At 47.0% G+C, this 18,097-nt stretch overlaps 1 protein-coding gene across 1 annotated transcript in view; it reads right to left on the bottom strand.

Annotated features, from left to right (window-relative positions):
* The window catches only part of IGHMBP2 (immunoglobulin mu DNA binding protein 2), a 38,279-nt gene that overhangs the window by 14,867 nt on the left and 5,315 nt on the right, over positions 1-18,097 (bottom strand). Inside the window, exons 3-7 of the mRNA XM_039471061.2 lie at positions 16,812-17,004; positions 16,512-16,609; positions 14,272-14,435; positions 11,954-12,154; positions 9,288-9,435 (exon numbers count right to left, since the gene is read on the bottom strand). Coding sequence (XP_039326995.2) covers positions 9,288-9,435; positions 11,954-12,154; positions 14,272-14,435; positions 16,512-16,609; positions 16,812-17,004 — 804 coding nt within the window. The remainder of the gene's footprint in view (positions 1-9,287; positions 9,436-11,953; positions 12,155-14,271; positions 14,436-16,511; positions 16,610-16,811; positions 17,005-18,097) is intronic.

Raw genomic sequence — 18,097 nt, 5'->3', positions numbered from 1 at the left:
GGCAGCCTTGAAACCCTCAGCCTGAAGGTAGGGTGAAAACCAGCACCTGGCAGCCCCAGGATGCAGAACAGGCCTGATATTCCACAAAGCCCCAATCCAGACATTGTGCTTATCTCAGCTGTCCAGGAGTCCTCTGGTAGACCACACTCGAAAGACTTTCTCTGAGCTCACGCAGCCTTTTCCCTGGTGGTGTTTGTCAAAAACAATCAGAGGTAACTGTCAAACATCACAGCTTTCTAAGACAGGGAATAATGGCTGGAGCAAATGATAGGATAACCAAACAAAGCTTTAAGCTGGAGAATGAGATGCCTCAGGGGGCTTTGAAAAAATCCAGCACATTCCTGGGAATCTAGAAGGCCACACACATGCACACGGCCTGGGAAAGACCTGGGGAGATTGTCAGTTCTCACCTGTGGCCCAGCTCAAGGCACTGCCCACACAGGAAGTGAAAGATGAGAGTCACAAACAGCCTGGCTCTGTGTTGGAGGTGTGTCCAAGCACACACACAGAGCTGCAAAGAATGGGGCATTTATGGCTCCGGGAGTTCAGGGGGATGTCTGTCTAATCACTAGCTGGCCACTAAGCTATATTAGACTTTAGTGGCCACAGAAGACAAAAAATACAGACTTTACAGAATGAGTCCAGAAAAATCACTAAACAAAGAACAAGTGGAAGCAATAACAAACCCTGGAGTGGGAAGAGAACCTGACTTCCAGAGCTGCCACATTCTATTATTTAAAATGATCCATTTTCAACAAAAAACTGCAAGGCACGTAAAGAGTCATGAAAATATGGCCAACATACAGAGGAAAAAAGGCAATCAACAGATACTTGAGGCCAGGAGCAGTGGCTAATACCTGTAATCCCAGTACTTTGGAAGCCAAGGCAGGTCGATTACTTGAGTTAGGAGTTCAAGACCAGCCTGGCCAACATGGTGAAACCCCGTCTCTACTAAAAATACAAAAATTAGCTGTGTGTGGTGGTGGGTGCCGGTAATCCCAGCTACTCAGAAGGCTAAGGCAGGAGAAATCACTTGAACCCGGGAGGCAGAGGTTGTAGCAGGCTGAGATTGCGCCATTGCACTCCAGCCTGAGCAGCAGAGCAAGTCTCCATCTCCAAAAATAAATAAAAAAATAAACAAGATATTTGAGAAAGCCTAGATGCTGATCTTACTAGACAAAGACTTGAAATAGCAGCGATTCTAAGTATGGTCAAATAGCAAAAGGAAACCAAGTCTAAAGAAATGAAGTGTGAGAATGTCTCCCCAAATAAGAGAACATCAACAAAGAGACAGGAATAATTTTTACAAACTGCCACACAGAGGTCAGCATGGTGGCTCACGCTTGTAATCACAGCACTTTGGGAGGCAGAGGTAGCAGATCACGAGGTCAAGAGATCAAGACCCTTCTGGCCAACATGGTGAAACCCCATCTCTACTAAAAATACAAAAATTAGCTGGGCATGGTGGCATGCACCTGTAATCCCAGCTACTCGGGAGGCTAAGGCAGGATAATCTCTTGAAGCTTGGAAGCAGAGGTTGCAGTGAGCCAAGACCGTGCCACTGCACTCCAGCCTGGTAGTGAAGCGAGACTCCATCTCAGAAAACAAAACTACCACACAGAAATTCTGGAGTTGAAAAGTACAATAATTGAAATTCACTAGAAGGACTCAATAGCAGAGAATGATCAGCAAACTTGAAGAGGGGTCCATTGAGAAGATCCAGTCTAAGGATCAGAAAGAAAAAAACAGAGGAAAAGGAACAGAGCTTCAGAAACCTGAAGGGCACCATCAAGTGGATAACTGATTCATAATGGGAGTTCTAGGAGAGGAGAGTAGAATAAGGGCAGAAAGAATACCTGAAAAAATAATGGCTGAAAACTCCCCAAATGTGATGAAAAACATCCAAGAAGCTCCACAAACCCATGTAATTTACTCACAGAGATTAACACCTAAACATCATAATCACACACTCAAAAGACAAAAGAGAAATGCTTGAAAGCAGCAATAGAGTAGCAACTTGTCACATATAAGGAGCCCTCAATGAGATCAGTATCTGCTTTCTCATCAGAAACCATGCAGGCAGTGTAATGACACATTCAAAGAGCTGAAAGACTGTCAACCAAGAATTCTATACCCAGCAAGATTATCCTTTAAAAAATGAAGGAGAAACTAAGACCTGTCCAGATAAAGATGAGCTTAGTGAATCTGTCACTAGCAAACCTGCTCTTCAAGAAATACCAAAGAGAGTCCTTTGGAAACAGTAACTCAAAACTACATGAAGAAATACAGGCAACTACATGGGTAAATAAAAAAGACACCATAAATGTATTTTCTGCTTGTGACTCTTTTTTCTCCCATCTGACTTAAAACACAACAGGATAAAGCAATAACTATAAAGCCAATCAGAACCTAGCCAGGCATGGTGGCTCACTCCTATAATCTCAGCACTTTGGGAGGCCAAGGTGGATGGATCACTTGAGGTCAGGAGTTTGAGACCAGCCTGGTCAACATGGTAAAGTCCTGTCTCTACTAAAAATACAAAAACAATTACCTGGGCATGGTGGCATGTGCCTGCAATCAGCTACTCAGGAGGCTGAGGCCTGAGAATCACTTGAACCTGGGAGGCAGAGGCTGCAGTGAACCAAGATTGTGCCACTGCACTCCAGCCTGGGCAACACAGTAGATACTGTCTCAAAAAAAAAAAAGAACCTGGATTCTGTTTCTTAGAGTAGCCCATCAGCTGAAAGGTTGTGACAGATAGACTTGAAGGCAAGGGTGTCCAATCTTTTGGCCTCCAAGGGCCACATTAGAAGAACTGTCTTGGGTCACACATAAAATACACTAACATTAAAAATAGTCAATGAGCTTAAACACACACACACACACACACACCTTAAGATAGTTTACAAATTTGTGTTGGGACACATTCAAAGCATCCTGGGCTACAGGCAGCCTGCAGACCTTGGGTTGGACAAGCTTGCTCTAAGGTACACCCCAGGATCCTGGCCACTGGTGTTCACATCTTGAATAATCCCTTCTCCTCGATTGTGGGTGGGGCCTGAGACTTGCTTCTAACCCACAGAATAGGGCAAAGGTGATGAAATGTGACATCCTCGATAACATTACATAAGATGATAAACCAACATGTTAGGAGACTGTGTCTCTTGCTAGCTTTTAGGAAGCAAGCAGCCATGTTGGCAAGGCAGCTAAGAGCAGCCTCCAGCCAACACCCAGCAAGAACCCACAGTGAACTGAAAGCTGTCAACAACCACATGAGAAACTGTAGAATAATAAACATGGGTTGCTTTCAGCTGCGAAATTTGCGGTACTGTTCTCATGCAGCAACAACACAGAGGTCTCACAAACACAACAGGCATTCCTAAACCCCAAAATGGAAGTTGACAAGATTCCCACAACAGTCACCGGGTAAGCAGCTCTGTTAACAGGAGCACTTTCTCACAGCTACAAGAGAGAACGGGCATCTTCCACCTATGCCCAAGATAAAATAGCAGGGACTGCATTTATTCTCCCATTGGAAATAACACCCCCCCATCTAGTTACTTTAAAAATTTTTTAAATAACTGAAACCACATTTTTCAGGACTGTAGACAACGGGTAACAAAGAAAAGTAACTCTTAAGTAACGAGAGGCAAAGGAGGTGAGCCCTGGGGTTGCCCAAGCTTTCAGCCTTGAGAGTTTCCAGGAGGGAGTACAGAGAAGGGGCAGCCAGGTGGAGCCAAGAAGCCTCCCTGATTTGAGAAGACAAGGCTAAGAATCCCTGGAGTTCAATGCAGGCAGAGTTTCCAGGATGAAAGGCCAAAGAGACTACTACACAGAAAGAAAACCCTAGAGATCTGCAGAGGAGGCCCATGGGTACCTGATCAGCACATGCTCACGAGAACTCTACTCCAGGCCTGTGATCAGCACATGCTCACGAGAACTCTACTCCAGGCCTGTGATCAGCACACGCTCACGAGAATTCTACTCCAGGCCTGGAAAATAACCATCCAAAACAATTAGAGAAAAGTGCCCAGTGCTCACACAGTACTGGGAATAGTACCCAATCCCATCATCAAACTAGAAAATCTCATGTTGCAAGGTGCACTGGGTAGAAAGCTCAAAGGGTCTTACCTCAGTACTGGGGAATATGAACCCTAGACTAAGCACTGATCCAGACCTTAACAAATCTCAAAAGTGAGACTCGAAAGGATTAAACTGGTTAGAGGTAAATTTACTGCTTCCCAGAACCAAATGCAAGAATATTATAGGAGGCTGGGTGCAGTGGCTTAGTCCCGTAATCGCAGCACTTTGGGAGACTGAGGCAGGCAGATCACTTGAGGTCGAATTGGAAACAAGCCTGGTCAACATGGTGAAACTCCACCTTTAGTAAAAATACAAAAATTGGCTGGGCGCAGTGGCTCACACCTGTAATCCCAGCACTTTGGGAGGCCGAGGCAGGCGGATCACGAGGTCAAGAGATCAAGACCACCCTGGCCAACATAGTGAAACCCCATCTCTACTAAAACATACAAAAATTAGCTGGGCATGGTGGCGTGCGCCTGTAGCCCCAGCTACTCGGGAGGCTGAGGCAGGAGAACTGTTTGAACCCAGGAGGCAGATATTGAAGTGAGCGAAGATTGCACCACTGCACTCCAGCCTGGTGCCTGGCAACAGAGCAAGACTCTGTCTTTAAAAAAAAAAAAAAAGGCCGGGCGCGGTGGCTCAAGCCTGTAATCCCAGCACTTTGGGAGGCCGAGGCGGGTGGATCACGAGGTCGAGAGATCGAGACCATCCTGGTCAACATGGTGAAACCCCGTCTCTACTAAAAATACAAAAAATTAGCTGGGCATGGTGGCACGTGCCTGTAATCTCAGCTACTCAGGAGGCTGAGGCAGGAGAATTGCCTGAACCCAGGAGGCGGAGGTTGCGGTGAGCCGAGATCGCGCCATTGCACTCCAGCCTGGGTAACAAGAGCGAAACTCCGTCTCAAAAAAAAAAAAAAAAAAAAAAAATTAGCAAGGCATGGTGGTGTGTGCCTGCAGTCCCAGCTACTCAGGAGACTGAGTAAAGAGAATTGCTTGAATCCAGGAGGCAGAGGTTGCAGTGAGCCAAGATCACACCACTGCACTCCAGTCTGGGCGACAAAGCAAGACCCTGTCTCAAAAAAAAAAAAAAAAAAATTACAGGAATACAAAACTATTCAACATTCAGCAAGCAACAACATAAAACCCCCAATGTCTGGTAAACATTAGCAGGCACGCAAAGAGGTAGGAAAACACAACCACATCCATCAAAAGACACCACAAATGACACAGACAACAGAACATTAAAAAGAGTTATTACAGTTGTATTCCAAATGTTCAAAAAATTAAATAAGGACATCAAAGATATAAAAAGAATCAAATCTTATTTCTGGATGTCAGATGAAAGTTAGACTGGATGGGACAGATGTTAGATGAGGCATGAAGGAAGGAAATTAGTGAACTCAGAAACGGCAGTCAGCACGTATAAAGGTTCAGCAAGATGAACTCCACAGATCCGCTGTGCAGCACGATGCCATTAGTTAACAATACCGTATTGTACACTTAAACATTTCAGAGGGTAGATCTCATACTGTGTCCTCATTGTGATTCTAAAAAACATGAAGCAAACTGCACCAGGGCAAATCCTGATCAAATTGCTTAAAACCAGTGATAAAGAAAAAAATGTGGGTTTCTTTTTTTTCTTTGTCTTTTTATGACAGAGTCTGGCTCTGTTGCCCAGGCTAGAGTGCAGTGGTGTGATCTCAGCTCACTGCAATCTCCGCCTCCCAGGTTCAAGCGATTACTCCTGCCTCAGCCTCCTGAAGAGCCTGGGATTACAGGTACCCTCCACCACACCCAGCTAATTTTCTTATACTTTTAGTAGAGATGGGGTTTCACCATGTTGGCCAGACTCTCACCCCAGGTGATCTGCCCACCTCAGCCTCCCAAAGTGTGCTGAGATTACAGGCATGAGCCACCGCACCTGGCCAAAAAAAAATCTTAAATGCAGACATTAGAAAAAAGACACATTACATACAAAGGAACAAAGATAAGAATGACAGAATTCTCTTCAGGAATACTCATGCAGATGACGGCGGAACAACATGTTTAAAATACTGCAAGGAAAAAAAGTGTTAATCTAGAATTCTCACCCAGCAAAAATATATTTCAAAACTGCAGGTGAAATCAAGTTATTTTCAGACATACAAAAGCTGTTAGAATTCATCACCAGCTGACCCACACTACAAGAAATGATAATGGACATCTTTCAGGCAGAAGGAAATGATACCACATGGAAATACGGGTGCAATGGCCCACGCCTGTAATCCCAGCAACTCAGGAGGTCAACGTGGGAGGACTGCTTGAGGCCACAAATTTAAGGTTACAGTGAGCTCTGACTGTACCTCTACACTCCAGCCTAGTTGACAGAATGGGACTTTGTCTCTTAAAAATAAAAGGAAGGCTGGACAACACGGCTGAAGCTTGAGGGCATAAAGGTCAATAAAACCAGCCGGTCAGAAAAGGACAAATGCTGCATGGTCCCACTTAATTGAAGCATCTAAAATAATTAAACTCTTAGAAGCAGAAAGTAGACTGGTGACTGCCAGGACCTGGGGACAGGGAAAAAGGGAATCAATGTTCAGCGGATACAGAGTTTCAGGTTGGCGAGATGAAAATGCTCTAGAGACGTGCCGCACAACAACGGGCATGCAGTTAATGCTGCCATGCTACAGACTTAAAAGGGCTCCGGTGGTCAATTTTTTTTTTTTTTTTTTTTTTTGAGACGGAGTTTCACTCTTGTTACCCAGGCTGGAGTGCAATGGCGCGATCTCGGCTCACCTCAACCTCCGCCTCCTGGGTTCAAGGAATTCTCCTGCCTCAGCCTCCTGAGTAGCTGGGATTACAGGCACGTGCCACCATGCCCAGCTAATTTTTTTGTATCTTTAGCAGAGACGGGGTTTCACCATGTTGACCAGGATGGACTCGATCTCTTGACCTCGTGATCCACCTGCCTCAGCCTCCCAAAGTGCTGGGATTACAGGCTTGAGCCACCGCGCCCGGCCGGTGGTCAATTTTATGTTACATGTTTTTGATCATAATAAAAGCAAATTTCATTGTTTTTCAGCTGAAATGCTAAAATGATTATTTTACTATCAAAGTAGATTTCAAAAAAAAGAATACTACCAGACATAAAGAAGGTCATTTCATAATGATAAACTGGTTAACTAATCAAGAAAACAGCCCAGTCCACATTTATGACCCTAACAAAAGAGTTTCCAAAGATATGAAGCCAATAAAAACCAATAGGAGTGCAGGGAAAAACAGACATGCCCAGTTAGATTCACAAGTTTCACATCCCTCTCTCAATAGCGCAGACTTGAACCACACTGCAAACCGTTGTGATCTGATTTCCTTACAGAACACCCGACAACATCAGAACACACAATCAAGTGTGCATGGAACACCCACCAAGACAGAGACCAGATTCTGGACGATAAAGAAAATCTCAATGAACGGATCCAAGTCATGAGCGTATGTCCTCTGACCACATGGAATTAAATTGGAAATCAACAGAAAGTAAGCTAGGTGCAGTGGCACATGCCAGTAGCCCCAACTCCTCAGGAGACTGAGTTGGAAGGATCACTTAAGCCCAGGAGTTCGAGTCCAGCCTCGGCAACATAATGAGATCCCATACACGACAGGGACGCGGACAGGCAGGGAGGGACAGGAGAGAAGAGAAGAGACAAAAAGAAATCAACAACAGAAAGGTATCTGGAAAATTCCCAACTATTTGGAAACTATATAACACTTCTAAAAAAAATCAAAAGGCAAATGAGATAGCATTTTGAAATGAATGAAATGTATCAGAATTTGTGGGATGCCACAAAAGCAGTACGTGGGGAGACATTTATGGAGCTAAATGCCTTTACTAGAAAAACAGCAAAGTCTCAAATCAATGATCTCAGCTTCTACATTAAGTAGCTTGAAAAAGAACAAGCCCGAGAAAACAGAAAACAGTAAAGATCAATGTGGAAATAAATGAAACAGAAAAACAACAGAGAAAAAGCAAAAGCTGGTTCTTTGGGGAGAGTAAATTGAAACCTCCAGCCAGGCTGGGTGCGGTGGCTCACACCTGTGATCCCAGCACTTTAGGAGGCTAAGGCAGGAGGATCCCTTAAGCCAGGAGTTTGAGCCCAGCCTGGGCAACAAAGTGAGACCCTGTCACTTTTTTTTGTTTGTTTCTTGGGGCTTTAAGGCGGGGTCTCACTTTGCCACCCAGGCTGGAATGCAGTAGCGCAATCTTGGTTCACTGCAACCTCCGCCTCCTGTGTTCAAGCGATTCTCCTGCCTCAGCCTCCTGAGTAGCTGAATTACAGGCACACACCACAGCTCCTGGCTAATTTTTGTATTTTTAGTAGAGATGGGGTTTTGTCATGTTGGCCAGACTGGCCCTCAAACTCCTGACCTCAGGGGATCCGCCCGTGTTGGCCTCTCAAAGTGCTGGGATTACAGGTGTGAACCACCGCATCTGGCACACCCTGTCTCTTAAAAAAAAATATATAGGCCGGGCGCGGTGGCTCATGCCTGTAATCCCAGCACTTCGGGAGGCTGAGACGGGTGGATCACGAAGTCAAGAGATCGAGACCATCCTGGTCAACATGGTGAAACGCCGTCTCTACTAAAAATACAAAAAGTTAGCTGGGCGTGGTGGCACTCGCCTGTAGTCCCAGCTACTCAGGAGGCTGAGGCAGGAGAATTGCCTGAACCCAGGAGACGACGGAGGTTGTGGTGAGCCGAGATCGCGCCATTGCACTCCAGTCTGGGTAACAAGAGCAAAAAAACTCTGTCTCCAAAAAAAATTAAAAAAAAAAAATACACACACACACACACACACACACACACTTAAATAAAAGAAAAAAACCCTCCAGCCGGAAGGTCAGGGAAAAAAAAGAACACACAAACCAGTATCAAGAAGAATACAGGTTCCACCATGACAGATTCTGCAGATATTAAAAGAAGAATAAGGGCATGTTAGGAACCACTCCATGCCTCTAAATTCTACAACGCAGAAGAAATGGACAAAGAAAGATGTGAGCTCATGGAAGACAAGAAAACCTGAATAGTAGGCTTCACTAGTGAACTCTACCCAACTTTTAAGAAAGAAATACCAATTCTAAACAAACTCTTCCAGAAAACAGAAGCAGGAACAGACCCCAACGCCTTCTTCGGGGCCACAGAGGAAGGATGAAGACGCCCTCTCACCCGTGTTTGTTGCAAGGACCACGTCTGCCGAAGTGAGGCTCTCCAGCATAGCTGCTTCTTCCCTCTCCTTCAGTTCTTTTCTTAACAGCTTAATTTCATTGCGAAAATTACTTTTCTCTCTCTTATCCTGGGTCTTTTTGTTTTTCACCTATAAAGAGAAATAAAGAAGATACACTTATTTCAATCCAACCTTGTACTTCAACTCTATTTATGAAGTGCTTCTATTTATAACATTTGGTCCAGGTCAATAAACTCCTTAAAAATCACTCAGAAACCTTTCTTAAAGGAGACACAGACACACACACGCAACAAAGCACCTTCCATCCTCACTTGCCTCAAGTCACAGGGACATTTTAAGTCCTGGAAAGAGACCATGCTTTTAACTCTGGTGAGACCAGAAATGGGATCAGCCCTGCCCTGCACAGAGGCATTTGATCTTGGGGAAGAAAAAGTACCTACCCACCTCAGGATTTGGGCTGTGGGAGCTTGCAAACTGGGAGAAAGAGCTTCACTATTATTCTACATTTTTCAAGAGATTAAAAAAATTTTTCAACCATAATCAAAACCTCAGCTTACTTTAATATCTCAAAAAGATGTAAGCTTCCCTTATTTGTGATTTCTACTTTGGAGGATGGAGTTTTGGCAGGGGTGACAGGAGGTGTTTTACTGTGCGTCATTTACAAAGAGAGAAAATCCCCCAAAGCACCAATTTCAATAGGAAATGAGATCACTCACGTTTGTGGTGAGCAAACAGCACGCACATTCCCACGCCACTTGAACCTGCGTGGCAGGCATCTTTCCTTCCACCTCCCAGCAGGTGGCCCATCCCCACACTGCCAGCCTGGCAGCCTCTACACCAAGGGCCCACAGCGAAGACTGGCTCCCCGCACCCTCCCTGCTGCCGCCACTCCTCTGAGGCTAGGACACGGAGGAGTGCCGGTGCCAGTGGGGACCACACAGGACAGGATGTGAGCACGGAAACTGGAGCAAAGCAGACACTGGAAAACCAAAGAGCCGTAAAGTGTCGGCTGGGAGGAAAAGACCCTCTCAAGTGGAATGAGGCCATCACACCCTACTTCCTGGGCGACTGGCATCCTCTTTCACAGGAAGGTAAAATAAACAAAGAGCACTGGGAGGATGCCTGTTTTTTGAATGTTTATCTTCAGGCTGCTTTTCTCCCACTGCCACCAATAGCAACACAACAGGACCAGACAGAAAGACACCCAGGAAATGTTTTGTTTTCTGAGACAAAGTCTTGCTTTGTTGCCTAGGCTAGAGTGCAACGGAGCAATGCTGGCTCACTACAATCTCCACCTCCTGAGTTCAAGCCATTTCCCTGCCTCAGCCTCCCAAGTAGCTGGGATTATAAGCATCTGCCACCATGCCTGCTAATTTTTGGGCAGGCACGTGGGCCAGGCCGGTCTGGAAGTCCTGATCTCAACTGATCTGTCCACCTCAGCCTCCCCAAGTGCTGGGATTGCAGGCATGAACCACCGCACCTGGCCAGAAAATGTTTTCTTTACAATTCCTAGCCAGGCACGGTGGCTCAAGCCTGTAATCCCAGCACTTTGGGAGGCTGAGGCGGGTGGATCACGAGGTCAGGAGATCGAGACCATCCTGGTCAACATGGTGAAACCCCGTCTCTACTAAAAATACAAAAATTAGCTGGGCATGGTGGCGCGTGCCTGTAATCCCAGCTACTCAGGAGGCTGAGGCAGGAGAATTGCCTGAACCCAGGAGGCGGAGGTTGCGGTGAGCCGAGATCGCGCCATTGCACTCCAGCCTGGGTAGCAAGAGCGAAACTCCGTCTCAAAAAAAAAAAAAAAAAAAAATACAAAAAATTAGCCGGGCGCGGTGGCTCAAGCCTGTAATCCCAGCACTTTGGGAGGCCGAGGCGGATGGATCACGAGGTCGAGAGATCGAGACCATCCTGGTCAACATGGTGAAACCCCGTCTCTACTAAAAATACAAAAAAAAAAAATTAGCTGGGCATGGTGGCGCATGCCTGTAATCCCAGCTACTCAGGAGGCTGAGGCAGGAGAATTGCCTGAACCCAGGAGGCGGAGGTTGCGGTGAGCCGAGATCGCGCCATTGCACTCCAGCCTGGGTAACAAGAGCGAAACTCCGTCTCAAAAAAAAAAAAAATGTTCCTCACCTACTTACCAAGCACTTTGAAAACAGCTGAGTCTCTGTTAAATGCTAGGTATAGCTCTCTATCAAAAATGGGCAGCCCTGGCCAGGCTCACACCTGTAATCCCAGCACTCTGGGAGGCCGAGGTGGATCGCTTGAGGTCAGGAGTCCAAAACCAGCCTGGCCAACATGGCGAACCCCAGTCTCTACCAAAAAAAAAAAAAAAGATGGGTGTGGTGGTGCATGCCTGTAGTCACAGCTACTTGGGAGGATGAGGCACGAGAATCACTTGAACCCGGGAGGCAGAGGCTGCAGTGAGCCAAGATAGCACAACTGCACCCCAGCCTGGGTGACAAAGCGAGACTCCATCTCAAAAAGCAAAAGGGGCGGGGAGGGCAGCCCAATTTTTTAAATTATTAAAGGAACCGACTGAAGAGAAGAGCAAGAGGAATACTGACAGATAAAATATTCGCTCCTTAAAAAGACTGCAGATCAGAAACCCACACCCCACGTGGACACTGGCCATGACACCTACAAAGACCTGGTCGATGTCCTTCCTGATATCGGCAACAATCTGGGCACTGTCACTCCGTGCTAAAACCGCATCCAGGGAGTGTTGCTGAATGGACTCCAGGAGGCGGGCGGGGTGCCCCAGGCGCAGGATCCGCTGCTTACACAGAGCCAGGCGCTCCACCAGGTTGTCCACTGCGACGTTGGAGGGGGCGCAGCACAGAACCTGAGAACCGCAAGTTTAGATTCGGTCATTTACTTTGTAATCAGATCACTGACGTGGACACCAAAAGAACAAAAAGCCTTAAAGGCAGAGAGAAGCGCAGGGCAGGTACACGCGCCTAGTGAGGAGGCGCTTCTGCACGGGTGAGGGAAGACTGAGGGACGCAGCAAACAGATCCGATGAATGGATCACCAATGTATGTCACCACGCTGTGTATTCTTGCATTTTTTTTTTTTTTTTTTTTTTTTGAGACAGGGTCTTGCTTTGTCGCCCAGACTGGAGTGCAATGGCGTGATCTGCTTACTGTAATCTCCACCTCCTGGGTTCAAGAGATTCTCCTGCCTCAGCTTCCTATGTAGCTGAGATTACAGGTGCCCGCCACCACGCCTGGCTAATTTTTGGTATTTTTTGTAGAGACAGGGTTTCACTATGCTGGCCAGGCTGGTCTCAAACTCCTGACCTCAGGTGATCCACCCGCCTCAGCCTCCCAAAGTGCTGAGATCACAGGCGTGAGCCATAACGCCCGGCTTCCTCATCTATAAACTGGGGCCACTAACCACCTGCCTTGGCACAGGGTTTCTGTGAGGATTAAATGGGTGTTCAGAAGGATGCCTGTTGGTAGGCAGCGCCCAGTAAATGTCACCCTACAAAACTTGCCATTATTCCAATTCTCATCATTATCCAACATTTTTATAAACCAGAAAGGCTTTTCAAAAAGCTCTCCACAGCCAGGCGCGGTGGCTCACACCTGTAATCCCAGCACTTTGGGAGGCTGAGGTGGGCAGATCACCTGAGGTCAGGAGTTTGAGACCAGCCTGACCAATATGGTGAAACCCCATCTTTAAAAAAAAATAAAATAGGCCGGGTGCGGTGGCTCAAGCCTGTAATCCCAGCACTTTGGGAGGCCGAGGCGGTTGGATCACGAGGTCAAGAGATCGAGACCATCCTGGTCAACATGGTGAAACCCCATCTCTACTAAAAATACAAAAAAAAAAATTAGCTGGGCATGGTGGCACGTGCCTGTAATCCCAGCTACTCAGGAAGCTGAGACAGGAGAATTGCCTGAACCCAGGAGGCAGAGGTTGCGGTGAGCCGAGATCGTGCCATTGCACTCCAGCCTGGGTAACAAGAGCGAAACTCCGTCTCAAAAAAAAAATAATAAAAATAAAAAATAAAATAAAATAAATAAATAAATAATAAAGCTCTCCATGTGCTAAGATCCATAATGACTCAAACTGATGCAGATGATGATAAAAAGATCCTTTTTCAACCATTGAAAACGTAGCTGGGGCAGGCGCAGTGGCTCACACATGTAATCAAAGCACTTTGGAAGGCTGAGGTGGGCAGATCACCTAAGGTCAGGAGTTCGAGACCAGCCTGGCCAACATGGTGAAATGCCATCTCTACTAAAAATAGAAAAATCAGCCAGCCATGGTGGCGGGCACCTGTAATCCCAGCTACTTGGGAGGCTGAGGTAAGAGAACTGAACTTGAACCAGGAGGCAGAGGTTGCAGTGAGCCAAGATCCCACCACTGCACTCCACATTCCAGCCTGAGTGACAGAGTGAGACTCCGTCTCAAAAAATAAAAATAAAATTAAAATGTAAGTGAATAATAATGTACAATCTTATACTCCACATCCCAGAAAATCAGTCACCCGTGCGCTGGACATGTGCATCATAGCCATTAAGCAGACCATCTGATGAGCCGTAACAATACCGTGTCCTTCAACCAGACGCTGAGCTCCTGACGGGCACAGACCAGGCCCGGGCCAACTCCAGGCCCCCACATGGGCCTGCACAGTAGGGAGTGTGAGCACAGCCAGCATGGTGAGCAAAGGAAGGTCAGGAGTGTGGGCCCGGCCCCACACTAAGGCTGCCACGCCAGAGGGCTCCAGGAGCCTTTTTCCACAATGCAGGCTGTGGTTCCTGCGCGTGTTCCCCAAAACTCATGGGGTTGCTGGAAATCAAACAAGGCCAGTCCAATGCTCAATCAGTAAATGCTCAGCAATGCTCCTGACCCTTCCCCCTAGAACTGAGGCTGAATCTGGCTGAGCACCTGCTGAACATGACAGACCAGGAACTGACGGGCTCTGCCAGGGAAGTAGCATGCACTGCCCACCTTTAAGCCTTGTTTCACAGCTTGAAGAATTATCTCAACGACAGTCGTGGTTTTCCCAGTGCCAGGAGGTCCATGGATGATGGCAAGTTCCTTCTGCGACAGCGCAAATGAAACCGCTTCTTTCTGGGAGGCGTCCAGGCAGGTGTTGAAGAACGTCAGCGGGTCTGTGGAAGCAGCAGCAGAGCAAGACTCCAGCACTCTGCCGGTCCTCAGGGAGCGTGCGCCCGCGGGGATAAGTGAGGCCTGTCAGGAACACACTGGACCTCCCCAGGGGTAATCAATCAACACAAAAGTCAGTCTGCTTTATTTTCAAAAGGCTTCTCCTTGAACGGGAATCAGCAAAGTGTGGGCCACATCCAGAGTGCTCCCTGTTTTGGTCAGTTTCACCGGAGCACAGCCACGTCTGTTCATTTATATACCATCTACAGCTGCCCGCTGCTATGACATGGGCCATAAAGTCTAAACATTCACAATCCACCCCTTTATGGCAAGTTTGCCAACACCTGCTCTAAAGTAACAGGAATGAAGGAAATGATCCTGGAGCACATTTGTTTCTACCATATTGTCCCTCTTTTCAGTTCCCATAAAATGATAAAGACAAATGATTAAAAAAAAAAAAAAAAAAAAACTAACAAATTCTAGGATCATGTTTTTGTTCTGAATCTTCCACGACCAAGACTAAAGACCTGCTTTTTCTGCTATGCTCTTAAGAGCAGGTGCCGCTGTGCTCAGCCTTGCAGCCACGGCATTCGCTCCATGGTGCCCACCACACAGAGACACCTGTCGGATGAGGAGCAGCTCGTAAGCAAAGGGTGCTTGCTGACCCTGACTGGTGAGACTGAAGCCAGCATGGAAGACAGGCAGGTGTGGAGCTAGTAACAGGCCATCGAACCCCGTGTTCCTGTGCTATAACCAAGCCATTCCAGGGTCCCTATCGACAAAAAAAAAACTGAGCTTTTTTTCCAACCAAAAATTGCTATCAAGCATAAAAAATGATCAATTCTCCTCTATTTTCACAAAGTACTAAGCTAAAAGAAATATCTTGGCCGGGCGCGGTGGCTCAAGCCTGTAATCCCAGCACTTTGGGAGGCCGAGGCGGGTGGATCAGAAGGTCAAGAGATCGAGACCATCCTGGTCAACAAGGTGAAACCCCGTCTCTACTAAAAATACAAAAAGTTAGCTGGGCATGGTGGCACGTGCCGGTAATCCCAGCTACTCAGGAGGCTGAGACAGGAGAATTGCCTGAACCCAGGAAGCGGAGGTTGCGGTGAGCCGAGATCGCGCCATTGCACTCCAGCCTGGGTAACAAGAGCGAAACTCCGTCTCAAAAAAAAAAAAAAAAAAAAAAAAAGAAATATCTTTACATTTCAAAATAAAAGATTTATGTAAGGCCGGGCGCGGTGGCTCACGCCTGTAATCCCAGCATTTTGGGAAGCTGAGGCAGGTGGATCACGAGGTCAAGAGATTGAGACCATCCTAGCCAACACAGTGAAACCCCGTCTCTACTAAAAATACAAAAAATTAGCCGGGCATGGTGGCACATGCCTGTAATCCCAGCTACTTGGGTGGCTGAGGCAGGAGAATCGCTTGAACCTGGGGGTCAGAGGTGAGCCAAGATTGAGCCATTGCACTCCAGCCTGGGCAACAAGAGCAAAACTCTGTCTCAAAAAAAAAAAAGATTTATGTACATTAAAAGAACATTATTTTAAAACTCAATGGAGGCCAGGCATGGTAGCTCACACCTATAATCCCAACACTTTGGGAGGCCGAGGTGAGTAGATCACTTGAGGTCAGGAGTTCGAGACCGGCCTGGCCAACGAGGCAAAACCCTGTCTCCACTAAAAATACAAAAGTTAGCCAGGCATGGTGGTGTGTGCCTGTAATCTCAGCTATCTGGGAGGCTGAGGCACGAGACTCACTTGAGCCTGGGAGGTGAAGGTTGTAGTGAGCAAAGACCGCGCCACTGCACTCCACTCTGGGTGACAGAGCAGGACTCCATCCTCTGCCCAAAAAAGAATTTAAAATAAAAACCTCAATGGAATGAGCTACTTCATTAGGACTGAGAACAAGGAGGACAGTCTTGTGCATGCCGCCGCTCAGAGACATTTCTACAAAGACGTCCAGGTAGACTGCTTCCAGTCACGCTTTCTCAAACTCTTACTCGAACGGCCCATGGTCACATTGTTCTTGATACTTTCAGCAGCGATTTCAACCAAAAAAGAAAACTCAGAAGTTCTTACGTATTTCACTGGCAGGACTGGGAGCAGATCTGCCGAAGAGCACTTCTATGAGTGAGGAGGCTGGGCCAGAATGATACTTCTTTAGAGCAGTCAGAGCTCTGCCAAGGGAGAAAACTACAATTAGAAACTCAGCAAACAGCAGCAGTTCAGTGCCCGAGCCTCGGCCCCCATGCTGCCACCAACTCACTGGACAGCCACACAGTGACCTGCTTGCTCTCTTTTGTGAGGCAGGCATGGGAGGAATGGGCTAGCTATGTTTAAGGAACATGATGCTTACGATTTCCAGCCACATCCGCTTACTTTCTCAGTCGCTTGTAAGTGACATCATTGGCAAGTTTTAACAGTCTGTAGGAATTCTCTCGGTCCAAGCTCAACTGGAAATCGTGGGACTCATCAAAGGCCACCGTGACTGACTTCTGGGTGACTCGGGTCAGGATCCCGGTGGCCAGCTGACTGCCCTCATTAGCAGCATCGTACAGGCCCACTATATCACCTGCAAAAAGCGAAAACTCAGTTATACAAGACACTGGAGAAAGGTTCAATATGGTTTTACATAATAAAATCCAGTACACTTCAAATAGTTTATCTTTGTTACTTTCTTTAGTAAATGCAATCAGTAACAGTAAAAAAAAAAAAAAAAAAAAAAAGTTTAACACCTAAGTCATGTAAAAAAATTGACTTGAGATTAATGAACTCTTCAAAGCAGGCATGAGACTCAGTAAAACATCGAAAGTGCCGACTCTGTACCAAGCACTAGTCAGTGGCTACAAGTTTTGGCTCTAGTCCGTGCTACAAGGACAGTCCCTGCCCTCATGTCAGGGAGGAGAGAAACGACGAACATAAGCATCTCCATCAGTGCTAAGTGCTCTAGGAAAAATAAAGCACAGGAAGGGGATGGAGGGATGAGGACGCCGTTCCAGTTGCAGTGTGCAGGAAGGGCCCCGTGGGGAGCGGAGGATGTGGAAAGAAGCAAGCGTCACAACACATCTGGAAAAGAACATTCCATGCAGAAACGCCCACACAGCACAGGCCTTCCTACTGCCTAGGACAACTGTCCTGTGTCTCCCACCTGTCAGGTGAGTCCAAGGGGTTTCCCCCAGTCCAGGCTTAAGCCGTTCACTGCTTCGCGTGCCCCTGGCCACCGTGATTGCTTCAGGGATGGGCATGAGACCAAGTCACAGGCCTGAGATGCGTGAAGACCTGTGCTTGGGTATCTGGATAGAGACGCTCCCTCTCTCCAGCTAGACGGGGAACCTGAGAGGATTAGGGGCTAGAACTGCTACCATGTGGCACCTGAGATGAAGATCCACCCCAGCCAGGCACAGAGGCTCACACCTGTAATCCCAGCTACTCAGGACGCTGAGGCAGGAGGATCACTTGTGCCCAGGAGTTCAAGGCTGCAGCGAGCCATGATTATGTCACTGCAGTGCAGCCTGAGCAGCAGTGAAAGACTTAAACTCTAAGACGGATGGAAAAAAAAAAAAAAATACGAAGAAGAGGGCAGAGAGGAGAGCCAAGAAGAGGGCAGAGCCAAGAAATGGAGAGAAACTAAGTCCTGGCATGCTCCTCTGGGTCCTGAAGCCAGC

The sequence above is a fragment of the Saimiri boliviensis genome, chromosome 6 (assembly GCF_048565385.1).
Source record: "Saimiri boliviensis isolate mSaiBol1 chromosome 6, mSaiBol1.pri, whole genome shotgun sequence".
In the NCBI taxonomy this organism is placed as follows: Eukaryota; Metazoa; Chordata; class Mammalia; order Primates; family Cebidae; genus Saimiri; species Saimiri boliviensis.
This window is presented reverse-complemented; position numbering and strand designations above follow the sequence as displayed.